This window comes from Ambystoma mexicanum, chromosome 12 (genome assembly GCF_040938575.1).
Source record: "Ambystoma mexicanum isolate Mex_15411 chromosome 12, UKY_AmexF1_1, whole genome shotgun sequence".
Taxonomy (NCBI): domain Eukaryota; kingdom Metazoa; phylum Chordata; class Amphibia; order Caudata; family Ambystomatidae; genus Ambystoma; species Ambystoma mexicanum.
This window is the reverse complement of record NC_090936.1, coordinates 570806116-570820579: the sequence shown is the minus strand read 5'-3', so window position 1 is coordinate 570820579 and position 14464 is coordinate 570806116. Positions and strand designations below refer to the sequence as shown.

General features: G+C 41.8%; 1 protein-coding gene across 2 annotated transcripts in view; it reads left to right on the top strand.

The window, feature by feature from the left end:
* CD6 (CD6 molecule) overlaps window positions 1-14464 on the top strand; it is a 333337-nt gene that overhangs the window by 161069 nt on the left and 157804 nt on the right. For both annotated transcript variants that reach the window (XM_069628887.1, XM_069628886.1), the window contains exon 2: window positions 11073-11153. In XM_069628887.1, coding sequence (XP_069484988.1) covers window positions 11073-11153 — 81 coding nt within the window. The remainder of the gene's footprint in view (window positions 1-11072; window positions 11154-14464) is intronic.

Here is a 14464-nt window from a genome sequence, read left to right as displayed (position 1 = left end):
GTTGTCCTAAAAAAGGGGCATTAGTGGGAGCTCCCAAGGCCGGATTGGAGTTAAATCTTACTCTTGAGATGCCAGAACCATTGGATGATCCAGATGAAGAGCCTGATCTATTCCTGTTGTTTCCTCTCTGCATATTCTGAAATCTAAGTTGTGCTGCATCACGTCTAGCCTGTATTGCGTCATCTGAGAAGTAATCAACTCCCACATATGGATATATTTTTTCATGGGAAAAAGCTGCCAGGTCTTTTTTCAATTTGGTCAATTTTTTATTCAGATTCAGGTCTTTGAATTCTTTCAAAGATGTTTCTAACGTCAGTAATTTGGCATTATAAATGTCCAGTGAGATCTTGAGTTTCAAAGCGTCACTTTTATCATTAAGTTCTTTCATCAGTTGTTCTGTGACTTTTTTGGCCGTATTGATTATAAGAATTAGCCAGTCTCTGGTACATTTGTTCGCTATATATGACCAATCCTTTCTGAATGCTATATTGTCCAATTAAATCCTGGGTTCTATGTGTATTATAAGACCATTCGGGGCTGCGTGTGCTCTGAGATATTCAATCATCATAGCCCCATGTAGTTCTGTGCGGATGATTTTCTTTCTGATGATTTCCATTTCGTTCCATTCATCTGAGTTAGGAATGACATGACTGGCTAGATCGGCACTCAATAGGGAAGGGTTAGATAAAATACCTTCAACTAGTTCTTCCGCATAGGCAAGGTAGTTGTTTTCAGCCATTCTTATATGTATGGTTAGGGCTCAACCTAATAACTTGTCTGTCCAGTGACAGCAGAAAAAGACTACCAGTTTTGGTAGATAAATGGAGTGTTCCCCACATGTAGTACGGACAAACAAAGGACAATGAAGCAATTTCTTTTTATGCTTCCTACAATTATGGACTCCCAGGTGTGTGTCACCTGGGTCCTAGGAATGAATCAATCAAACCCAACAACCCTGAGGTTGTGCAAAAAATACTAAAACACCAAGGGTTAATTTTACTTCTACCTTAATAAAGGTTAAATTTCAATTCTTACCGAGAATTACAAGATTATTGTCACACTCAATCACGGTCTATAGAGGAAGTGGTTTTACAAAACATAGTTTAATATGCACAAACATTTCATCTGACTATTGAAGCAGTAAAGACAATTCTTCAGTGTATAAATGATTCTTTTCAACATCAAAAAAAGTGTCCATTAAATCACATCAGGAAGCGTTTAGTCCCTAGACACCCAAGAGCAGTGACGCTCTTCAGCTAAGTGCGGTAAGTTAACGCACAGATTAATATGGGCTATAAGGTCATTTCACCACGGGTAGCCACCCTCCCCCCCCCCTTTTTCTCACCTCCATTCACAACCCCCACCTACCCCTTAACCCTTCCCCCCCCTTCTTCCCTTTGATGTTAAATGTAATAATAGGCACATGTCTTGGACACAATCATTTGTCCAATAGTAAGAAAGCCTAATGATATTCTTGAATACAATTTAAAAGTAATATATGCATAGCAGTATAGACTCGTAGAAGTTTGAATGGCACATATTAAGACCATCCCCCTTTTTTTGTTTCCTTTGAACTATAATCTATAGGAATAGAAACACACACGGAGGGGTGCAAGACAGCGACCCTAGACAGGCAGTCAAGACCTTCTTAATTAAAAGTCCTGATGAAGATGACCACAATAAGTTACGGTTATGAAACCGGTCGACCCTGATTTAGCATGAGCAGGTCTCATGTGTTTTTTTAGATCTATGCAATAAATTGCTGACATAGACTGTGTTATACATAGTTGACATCATATTGTGTATGTTGTCTATATAAAAGGTTTTAGGTGTTAAACAGGACCCCTCTTGTGAGGCGCCTGTGGTACTTTAAAATTGTGTGATAATAGTACAAGTGTTTTCGGGTTTTTTTTTCTATATGCTGGCACTATAGTGGCCATTAAAATACTTATACACTGGTGCACAGATACAGCACTAGAACAATCCATTGAAAAGGCATTATCTAATGTAAAATGCCTTATGTACTCACTCGTTTGTGATTTATACACTTGGTACTGTATTTTAACTTTTAGAAATGATTTAATGGACACTTTTTTTGATGTTGAAAAGAATCATTTATACACTGAAGAATTGTCTTTACTGCTTCAATAGTCAGATGAAATGTTTGTGGATTTTGGAAGAGAGGACAGCTGTCTAGTAAAATACAGATAAACCATCCAATGAAAAGCCATATCACGGTAAGGGGGCGGGAGGATTTCCGAGCCAGGCTCAGGACCCATATTCATCTTTAAAGTCATAATGCACGCAGCCAGCTCTAAAAACAAAATTGTCTGTTGCGCTCGGCTGCCATATTTGAAAATCCTTTATGCAGGGGACACCAGTAATCTCAGAATAATAATGGAAGGCATTCATCAGCTGTTCCAGGAGAGCTAAGGCCTTTTTCTGTGCCAGGACCATTGCCGAATCTCTGGACTTAAATCCAATCAAAATGTTCTCGGCTCAGCGCGAGGGTTATGTGAAGCATGTTCATTTATTTATTTAATTGTCTTTTTATAACACACCTAACACCATACCTGAGTTTGGTTTCAAAGCGCATATCGGGGATCTTGCTTCCAAGACCAGTGCGTGGCCCTTGTGCTATCCTCCGTTTGCAAAGTGTTCATAAACCCAGGGACAAAGAAGACCTCTTTGATGGCATGGCAAAGCTTTGTTCAGAATTACATTCAAAAGACATGTGCTGCAGGAAGATTGGCCATGATGAAAAGGTCCCACCAGTGGTTGCTGAGCTGAACGGGAAAGAGACAAATATATGATCCTGTACTATGGATAAAAAAAACACATCTTGTCCATGATTTCAAAGTAAAGATAATTGTTAAATAAAATGATATGTTGCCTCTTCAGTCATTCATTAAAAAGCCGGGCCTTCTGCACAGGTGCAGAAATAGAAAAGGCGAGGTCGTGAGGGGACTGGGTGGGATATTTGAGCAGAATTCCCTCTGATGGGTGTTCAAGAAACAATACAACTGTGTTTGCATCTGGCTGGTCTCCCACACCCATCTCACTTAGGATTTATAAACATCCAATTTTGGGGAAGGGGAGATGGTGCGAGGGGTGGTGTTACGACCTCACTGGACTGTATGTAGTCAATCAGGCACTGCGAACAGCAGGCGTCTTTCCTCCATATGCAGCTGTCCAGATGTTTTAACCTTCAATTTCCATCATACAAGACGAAGTGATGCCAAAATGGGCTATTTATTTCATTTAGTCTAATCAGAGAGGGTGGGATTCTCACACACATACACACTATGTTTTTAACACATTTTTTAATTTTTTTTATTTATTTACATTTTTAAAGTGCTCACACAGCCCGCTGGCATCGAGGTGCTGTTACATGAATTGTTTGTTTTTTAGTTGCGTAATTGTTTTTTTGTCTTAGTTGCGTATTTATAACATGCTTAAATACCCAGAGGTTTCTAAGCGTGGACCCGGGGATCGAACCTGTGTTGCTTTGTGTCGTCCAAGGCGAACACGTTGCCGCTGAGCTGTCCTCCCGGGACATAATAATACAACATGAATTTTGCTATACACAGATATGTACATCAATAAATATCTAAATGTTTTGGGGAATGTTTGAGATGCCCACCCTAACTAGGGCTGTAAATAGGGGTGTGGTGGTGTGGACACATCTCTCATGGGTGATGCTGCTAAGGGTAGAGGTGGCATTGGGGTTGAACAGTCAATTTATGTAGTGTGGCAAAGGGAATACGATGGCACTGGGTAGACAGCTAAACATGTGATGTGAAGACAGTCTGAGGAGCACTGGCATTGATAGTCGAGGGTGCTAGGCTGGAAAGCATTGAAGCTTGTCTTTCAAGCCATGGTTTCCTGCTCCTCCAATTCTTCCTTAAGCGCGCCCCCGTGTTTCTGTCTGCCACTTGACGCATGTAGCCCGCTCTGCATGTTCTTTCTGTAACTCTCTCTTAAATGGAGCACATTGTTGCTTAGAAATTGCAAATGCTGATTCGGCCTGCTCCGTTAATTGAAAATCCTCTGCATCTAGGAGTATTGGTAGCAGGGTGCAAGGGCACCCCTGCAGGTGTGGCTTCTTACGCAAGCACCCAAATGCTCTTGCAACTGAGGTGTTGGCCCTGGTGTGAAGGAGGGAAGGAAGCCAAACATAAACAGCAATTTCACTGCAGCTGCAGGCGTTGCTCATCCCACTTCAAATGTGGGGCGGGGCGGGGGCCTTACAGGGAAGACATTCCTATACGTAAAAACGACCTGGCCTCTACATAAATAATTACCATCTTGGTTTGTAGTTTTTTTGAAGTTGAGAAATGGCAAATATGCAATTTCTCAACTTTTAAACAAAAAACTATCGGCATCCGGGTACAATGTGCTGGGATGCTAATAGCAATAAACTCCTCTGGTCAGGGGCAATAACAGTTGTGGTAATGCCCCGGGACTAACGTCAAGGCCCTCGCTTCACTTGGGTCTGTAACTCGGCCCCGTTGGATTACCCGACCCTGCAATGCCCCCACCCATCAGGTTTTACTGCTTAAACAAAATACATCCAGTAGTGCAAATACTCACATAAAATACATTGATAGTGATGGCCCAACCAGCAGCTTCTGGTACCCGTTAGAAGCGTTCTAACCACCGTTCCACCAATGTGATGGAAATTACACGCGTCTGAAAGCTGATGTCCCTGTGAATGGTGTGCCGCTGTGTGATGTGGACAGGGCATACAGGTGCTTTGACACCTGCTGAGGGACAACAAGACATCTAGGGACAAAATGATAGACAGCTTCTTGCACGCTGTACCCACCATGCATCAGAGGTAAATCAGGGCTTAAATAGTGGCAAGGTGTGTTGATGGGATGGGTGTTTCAGGTGATGAACAAGAGCTATATGTACAAAGGCTGTTCTGAAGGGCATTATACGATAGATACGTTCCTTATTGACCTCTTTGAGACCTCAACTTAAAACATAATGAACTGATTAGGCAGTAAAAACAGAATGCACAGGTCACATACAAAGAGACTCAGGCCCTGAAAACCAAGCTAGTAGCTAGCAGATACTGAAATAGTGTCTCTCGTTTCAGAAAGCCATATAAAGACCCTTCGATCCTGACCTGGAGGAAGTAATTCGTAGCTCTCATTTTGGTGGTGGGCAGGTTCTAAATGCTTGGTTTCAGTCTGGAAGAATTGCAGAAGAGTTTTTAGTTCCTACAAGACTGGTGGTAACTGCGTGTGTGGACCTCTCAGGTTGGGTAACTCAGTAGGCTTGTGTGGTATGTCTTCACGTGGTAGGAGGACTTGCATGTACTGGCAGCAGTGCTTATTTACCTCGCAGTGAAATAAACTGGGAAGTGTAGGGCAGCAGTAAGGCTGTGGCTCTGAAGTTCTGGCATTGCAGATCTTACTTGACATTGCTAGGTCCATTGAGAAGCTCCTAGCTAACCTGGCGCTCGTCCATACACTTGTATTGGTAGAATTGGGCCATTCCATGTCGGGTCACACTTCCAAGGTCTCTTATTATCAGCAGTTCAGGCTTTGGAAAGCTTGTACTTCACGGGCCAGCCCACCAAAGAAGGTCAGGCGAGGAGGCCCAACTATTCTGAAATCTTAAAACCCCCCAAAACTTGACAGCCCTCTTATCATCTGTTAACAATGCAGTGTCCACCTGGCTTTCTTTGTTTATCACCATGGCATGTTCTAGAGATTGCAGGAGCATGGCAAGGCAGACAGTGGTCTCTGACAAGTGGTCATGTTTTGTGCCGAATGTGGTGGCTGAAGACTTAAGTTTAGCCTTGGTGATCCAAATCTCTGAGGGTAAGTGTTGCTGATCCTGATGGCTCCCGAATTAGATCAATTCATGGTTGAGAGGGTCCCATCAAGCCACCTCAGTTCCAAAAGATGTCCAGTCATTCAGTCTCAGAGATCTTGAACCAAGGACCACTGATAGAGACTTTGTTCTGTAGCACATGTATGTGGTCTTCGTTTAGAAGTCTACAAATCACCATGGCCACCAACCACAGCGAAGATGAGTCTGATGAAGAGTGAGGCAGTGGGCAGGGTGGATTGGGCAGGGTGACCTGGGCAGCTAGAAAACCTCTCTTGATGAATCCTTTGCACAGGGACCTTACCTATCCCAGTGAAAGAATGTCCTCAAATCTGACCTAGCACCATCATTTTAGTTGTTCAACATTCATCTTAAGCTATTTGTTAATACCATAATGTTAGTAAGCATACATAATTTGGGGCCTCCATTTTCATTATGCGATATATAAACTGCATTACACGAACAGTGGGAAATGCAGTTCTCTTTCTAACTATTAGCAGAATGTTAGTCTTGCCTCGCTTTCTATTAAAATGTGTTCGTCCATTTTCAGTGAACACAGCCTAGCCAAACACCTTCCAATGAAGGTGTGTCTTTGGGACCTGGTCCCTTTAGCTTCTAAACCTGTAATATTGAGGGTTACTATTACCCAATTCCTTTCAATGCTACGGCCTTATTACAGGCCAATGCGTTACTTCCATAGCTATCAACCCCCGCCTAGAATTTAGGAGTATCCTCCCCCTTATTACCCTGTAATTGCTGGAAGTGAGGTTGTAGGGGTGAAGTGATTTCATCAGATTATTTGTGGATATTGGCAGTCCTATTTTTGTCGGTCAGGGAGCGCCAATTTTTTCTCGGTTAAATGAATCTCACATATTTGGCAAATTTATGAATATTAAATAAAAAACGGCCACATGTTGACACATTTTTCCATGATCCAAGGTCCATAGATTAATGGGTGGTGCTGATTTCTTTGCAATAGCCTGTCTAATCTGCTAATGGACGTTTATAATATGAATTCCAGCACACTCAACCCCACATTAAGTTCCTCAAATGCCTGATGATCATGTCAATCAGGAAACAATAGTATCCTTCTTTGGATTAGATGAATCCTCTTCTTGTGGTTTGGTACTGTACATTGTAAATATTTTCAGGTGAGGGGAGACACAAGTGTAGCTGCTGAGACCTGCGACACCTTCTGAGAGAGGTTCCAAGTCATTTCAACGAATTCAATTACTTAGTTGTAATTGACTTTGTGGGTGATTTTTCGAAATTTTACTTCGATTTCTTTGGGGGGTTCCCCCCAGACTCCCCGTTCCCCCTCACTACCAACCCTGCCCTAAACACCTTCCAGCCCCCCTTATCCCTTACCCTACAAATTCTAAGAATATATATAGCGCTTTACTAAATGTGATGGCATTTTTATTGCAATTATTGCAAAATGTGGTGGCATTTTGCTGCCAGCAGCAGTAAAGAATTTTTTATTTAGCCAGTATAATATAACCTGAGTGGAAGTACAGAATTTATAACACAGCCAAGCTCAACTTGAAACTGCAGATGATAGATGATGAAATGCACGCATAGAAGCTTAGTGCTGCCAGGCCAAACAATGAAGTGCACCTTTTTTTTTGATACCTCATACATGGAAGACTACATTATTCATATAACTGACTAACTCAATTAACATTTATAAATACTAATTCTAACCTCCATAACATTATAATGTAGTCTCATGTGCAAAATGAGGTGAAAATACATATTTTGGTGGCACTGCTATATATTCGTTTTTAAATGCACACTGGCATTTTTTTTCTTCTTCTGTGTTAACTTCTGGAGAGCAGAGGGAAGAGGCAGCAGGAAACCAAAGAGATACGATTATTCCGTTCTGAAACTCTCATTGTTTGGAACATGAGGGTTGATACAATATGAATTCTTGTCAACCTGATTGGGGAGAATTATAGGCAGACATGCCACATAAATAAAGTGGGATGGCTCAGAGTTTTGCTGATGGCAAAAGTTGCGGAGAGGAATTAGTGGAGACTGGACTGTGAAGACAGACGGAGGCCAAGGGGTTATAGAGCGCTGGTTTAGAGAAAATATCTCTGTGGCGCTCCCCACACACACAAGATTTACAGAAGCATTCCGTGCTGACTGGGCCTGCCTTTGCGAGTGGAGCAAGGTCGTGCTAAGAACTTCAAAGAAGTCCTAACTTTGTGTCAAGTGAGGATCCCCCCACACTCCCCCTTCCCCCTCACTACCAACCCTGCCCTAAAGCCCTCCCAGCCCCCCTTTACCCTTTACCCTACAAATGCATTCATATTCAAAGTATTTAGAAGACCCACCACGTAAATTACAGAGAAGTAATTTACGTGGTTGAAACCACGGGCTACCCTGAGAGAGACACAATATGTTTGGGGTGTGGAGCTGATTAGAAGGGGTAATGTCCAGTGCCCTTTCTCTCCTTTATTTGGGCATCACTGTCAGGCTGCACCCTCCCATGAGGCCCCCCTTCTCCTCCATCTCTGAAATGTTGTAGGTCTTAAGTACGGATGTGGCTTCACATATTGCAGTGCATAACACCCCCCCATAAATACATACATTCTACCTACTGGTTAAACTGTTTCAACATGAAACGTGCTGTCTGGCTCACCTACATCACTTACACAAGAACATGCATGTGAAAAGTGACATCACATACATTTCCACCATTCCATAAAAAACAGGCAGCCACTCCCACCCTCACGAAGGGTAGGACAATGGAAATCACAGTGGTGGAGGCATCTTTTGGAGCATGGAGGGGCACCTGAAGGGGTACCTCCTTTATAAATTATTCATTGCCTGGGGTGGCTTGCAATTGTTTCCAGTACAGGTGTATCCATAATTCTCTTGAAGCAGTGTGAGCGACCAAGTGTAGCAATGGAGGTGAGTTGGGGGGCTTACTGGCCCGAAATAGTCAATTTTACAGCACACATTTTGAGAAAAATTGGGGAAGAGACATACGATATACAAATCGTTTCTGTAGTCTAACACATAGAAACCCTTTCAATAAATACCTGGCCACTATCAGAACACTGGGGTATTTCACAGCATATTTTCAAGATGCTTGTAAAAGACACTTTTAAGGTTAATGTGCCTACAGTACATAGACGTATTGTCACAGAAAAACACTTTCACGATGCTGTGCCAACAATATATGCCAACATTGTTGCTGATCTTCCATTGATAACAATCAATGGCAACATTGCCAATGGTATGCCATTGACCTGTAAGAACTTTCATGTGGGCTGTGACAAATATATGCCATTATTGTGACTGAAAACCATTGTCATGCTGGTAGTGCCCTTAAATAACAGTATTACCACTGTGAGAACACACTTTCACATGCCCCATTTATGCCAGTATTGCCACTGTAAAACATTTTCCTGCTAGCTGTAAATGCCAGTACTGCCCAATAAATTGAAAAAGCGGCTTCAAACAAGCTAACGAGTCACCTGCCGGTGAATATTCGTAAATTAAATGAGCTACAACCACTTGTAAAACAGTTCCCGTCTAAGCAAGCAAGGTCTCTGTTACTAAGAGCTAGACTGAACTTGCTATATACAAACGAGATCTTATTCATACGGGGCCTCGCGACTACAAACTCCTGTAGATTTTGTGGCCAAACAAAAGAAACAGAAACCATCCGTCATTTGATGCTTTCTTGTCCCGAAACCGCGAAGTTAAGAGCCCTGCACCTGAGATACATCTTCTCGGACTACGCGCTGCAGGATGAAGCACTCTGTTGGTCAAGACTAATAGCGGGCGACAAGACCTCATGGCTGATAGCATCCTACAACATTTTACGCAACTTACAGGAAATCCTGCAGGCCCCTCCAAACGTAGTGGTGTCTTGCTCTCCACAAACGTCTTCTCCACATTAAAACAAAAGTGTCTCCGCTGATAGTTGCAGAGAGACTCAGGACATGAAGTTAGCAACGAAGAATTATTCCTGCCTTTGTAAAAATCTTAAAGATTAAAAACAAAAAAAAAAAAAATGGCAGTATTGTCACTTTAAGAACATACTCTCATGCCGGTATCCTGTCCATAAAGCACACATGGATGGTGGTTGTGTCACTGCATACACATTTTCAACATGCCTTTGCCCAATTTGTGGCCACAGTGCCCTGTTTAAATATGTTTGAGGCTGGCTGTGCAGGGTATCCACTCTAGACCAGCACATGCACAGCCGCCAAAAACACACACATCCATACTTTTCACACTTGCACACACTGTCACTCACTCAGAAACGCACGCACATATACTCTCTCTCACACACATAGACACATGCAAACATGCATGCACGCAGCCATAGTCACAGAGCGATCACATGCACTGCATTCACAAGAGGCACTCACACATACAAACACTTCTTTTTAACACCTCTGTGTCACCACACATCTCCCTGATGCCCTCTTGCAACGGGAATAAATGAATGGGAAAGGGGGATTATCCTGTTAGCGTCCTGTAGCCTAGTTCAAGAGGGTCCAACATCCCAAAACGATATAGCCCTCTCCATAACGTTCCTAGGAAGACGGATGTGCTTCCAGGCATCCAAGTGCAGGCTCAGCATTAGGCGGAGAAACTCACCAAACACATCTTCGTTTGAGAGGGTCCTTAGTTCCAATCATTGCCTGACCATAGTGCCTGGCCATGTGTAGCAGGACAGACAGGACCAGATCCATACCCATGTTGTCCCGTTCAGCTGTGAAACTAGGTCACACCAGTTGGACAACACTCAGCAAGCCACTCTTCTTCAAACTCGAGATGAAGTAAACCTTCGCCGTATTAGACAATATCATGAGCTAATCATTATAATTTCTCAGATTCCGCCTGAACACCATCAGCAAGGTTTGCAAGTTCTTCTTTAAAATGCTGCAATGTAACATGTAGCTGTCTTTGAAAGTCATAAATAAATAAATAATGTTCCGAACAGCCCTTCACCAATAAGCTGTGTGTATGAATGTGTGCATGACGGTTCTATGATTATAAATACGCTACAAGCACTGCAGAACACATTCCCACGTCACCAAATATAGCTGTGCAATGCACATCTGTTTGTGCTGTGAATTATGTGTTCGAATATATGGCCGTCTAAATAAAGTGTCAAACACTAGCAGTGTATTTTTTAAGAACTGCCAGGTCGTAGGAAGAAGTAGCTTCTAAATTAATATATTTATCTCTTTTTTCCACAGACGAGACAGACAATAATTCATCTCCGACAACGGATAGGACCACCACAAAAAGCAGTGAATGGACCAGAATAACAAACTCAGGTAATGAAAAGGTTAATATTATAGTCCAGATCGTGTGCAACCTGTAAAATGACGCTTGAGCTGCTGGGGAAGGGATATGTCGTGTATGTGAAAGTTAGCCCCCCAACACCATGCTGGGGTGCTGGGTGATGGTAAATATCCTGAGCAATGAAGCCTTGTCTGGGAGATGGAACAGAGTCTGGTAAATGCAATATGGCCGGTTAGGTGGAGCAAGTCCTGGCATATGGAACTGGGTCTGCTAAATTGAATATGGTCTGGAAGGTGCAGCATGCCCAGGTGGATCAAGGCCTGGCATATGGAACAGGTCTGCTAAATTGAACATGGACTGGGAGGTGGAGCATGACCACATATATCAAATATGAGCCTTAAAGGAGAATATCCTGAATGACGGAGCATGTCCCAAATATGGATCATGTCCAGGGAGGTGGACAATGCCCTGTGAGAGTAGGTAAGATAGTGCCTGCTTATCTGCGCTGCCCAAACCAAATAGTAAAAGAAGGAGGGGTTGGTTTTGTACCAAAAGTGAATAATAAATAGCCTGATGCCAAACTATCTTGAATTATACAGTGAATATTTTTAATTGACAAAAGCACATAAGCACTGCACGCCAACACGTGTTTCAGCCCTCTCTGGGCCGTCTTCAGGGCGTATCTATATAACAATTAGGTGTAACTGTTCCATAGACATATTACAATACATTTATAAAATGTTTTGCCAAAGAAGTAAAACAGACAAACATTGGTTCGAATCCAAGTTGATTGCATAAATCATATAGTTCATAGGAAAGAGAGGAGGAGTAGGGTAAGGACAAAAGAAGGGGTAAGGGGAGAAAAAAGGGGGGAGAAGAGAAAGCATAATGTTAAAATTATAATTCAAAAATGAAAGTCTGAACATTGTCATTAAGAGTTATACTTTGATTAAAAATTAATATTATCGGTTTGTAATTGTTTTATTGCCACATACTGTGTATTGTCTTAGGTTAAAGTAATTTATTTTGATTAGATGAGGTCGTTACACCAGAGGGACAATCCATAGTAGATTGTTGTGCTGTACCTATAAATGATTTGCTGCCCAATGCGTCTAATGGGTTTATTGGTTAGGGTCGGATGATAGCTGCAATCCATATACATAATAATGTATGAACCATTCTATGGGGTGCTAAATGCTTGCATGCAATAATTACATTTAATCAGTGTATTCATGCTAGTATCAACTAATAATGTTAAAGATTGCTTACCACTGAACAATGTACTATCCCGCGTGATCTCCAAAGAAGGTTATGTGTTACTGCAGGTCTAATGTCCGTAAAGTACGGTCGTCATCTATTTCAGAAAGAAGAGGGGAGATTGAATAAACTGGTAGTACTGGCTGGTCGTAGTATACTTGTCTCTGAAAGAGGACAGAGACAGAGGCAAGGACAGGGCGCTTACCATAACACGCCTGAAGAATTACCTTAAACAAGAAATTATCCCCAGGGGTTTACGAATACTTATATTCCCAGACTTTAATCACCAGGACGATCAAGACCTTGCCTCAGATTGGGAAGCCAATCTTACGGTGAGCTCAGAGAACATGATGAAAATCCTTGTATGTCATGCAGAAAGAGAACACACAAGAATAACTGTTGAAATGGATCAGATCCAAAAAGAGATCACAGAAATGCCCAATCCAGTTACCTCTAAAGACAATAACTATGAGAAAATGCATAACATATTAGAAGAGTACCAAGATGATATTAAAATGAGGAAGTTCAGAAAATTTTACGGTGATGAACGCGATTATATTAACGATAGAGTGTACACATTTCAGGCCAAATATGATGGTGACCAATCACACATTAAAACTCCCAATGTATCACCGGTCACATCAGATCCTGACTCTGATCAGGAACCTACGGCAACAAGCTCAGGAGGGTTAGCAACTCTAGATGAGGCCCTCACCGTTGAGGAAAAACGTCATAACAGAAGAGGCTTTATGGCAGAAATTAAGAGATTTAAAAAGGGCAACGCTCAAAATCTCAACACTAATTACAAGAACGTACGGTTTCAGAAATCTCTCCCTTTAGGCCCAAATATGACAACCAACCCCACCACTTCAGAGGAGGAAGAGGAAGAGGAGCCAAGAGTAGAGGGAACCGGAGACATAAGGAAAAGATTTACCAGATCAAGTCTCAAACCATCCAAACCAAGACCAATTCTCAAAATCTAGTCATTAATCTTTCATCCAAACTACTTTCACCGCAACAAATCAATGTTCTCAACTATGGCCTCTCCTTTGCACCCAGCTCCAAAGCCGATATGACTGAGGTCCAAATTGACCTCTACAAATTTATTAGGAAACTTAAATTGAAAAAATACTTTCACAATAAACCCATGTACTACCAACAACAGGCTGTATTACCACCTATCAGCAGCAAGAGTATACAGGAGATTGAAAATGTTCACCTTTTGGCGAACCTCACCACAGACATTACACTATCAATCAGAGATATCCAAAGAGACTTAGGGATACACCAACGAAACATGGATATGGTGGAACACAAGAATAGATCTAAATTCATGCCCCCACCTGTTGGTGATAATATTATAGATGTATTTTACAGATCTATTACCAGGGATATTCACCAATACATTGATGGACAATACAAAGGTTTCTTTAGTAAGAAAGGAAACTTATCCCCTATTGAACAACAAGCCCTTAAGGAATTATCGAATGACAATACAATAGTGATTAAGGAGGCGGACAAAGGGGGAAATATTGTCATCCTCAACAAACTAGACTATATCAAAATGGCTCAAGATCATCTTAATACACCAGGATGTTATCTTAAACTTAAGAACAATCCGACATTACAGACAGTACAAGAACTCAAAATTCTAATTCAAGGATGGTACCAACAGGGTATGCTTACGGATGAAGAGAAACAGTTTCTCACCAATACTACCCCACTAATGCCTACCTTGTATCTACTACCCAAGATACATAAACAATTTGATAATCTTCCTTCAGTTAGACCGATAATGAGCGGACAAGGAGGAGCCACAGAGAACTTAGCAACCTATATTGATTCTTGCATTAAAGACCTGGTACCCAAAATTCCAGCTTTTTTGAAAGATACTACACATATCCTACAGATCCTGAATACCATTTCTTGGGAACCACACTATCAGCTAATCACCCTAGATGTTACTGCCCTGTACACATCAATTGAACATGCATTAGCGATTAAAACTCTGGACCATTCCTTTAGACTGCATTCTGCCTCTCACACAACACATGTACAAATGTTGAAAAGCTTTGTTGATTTTACT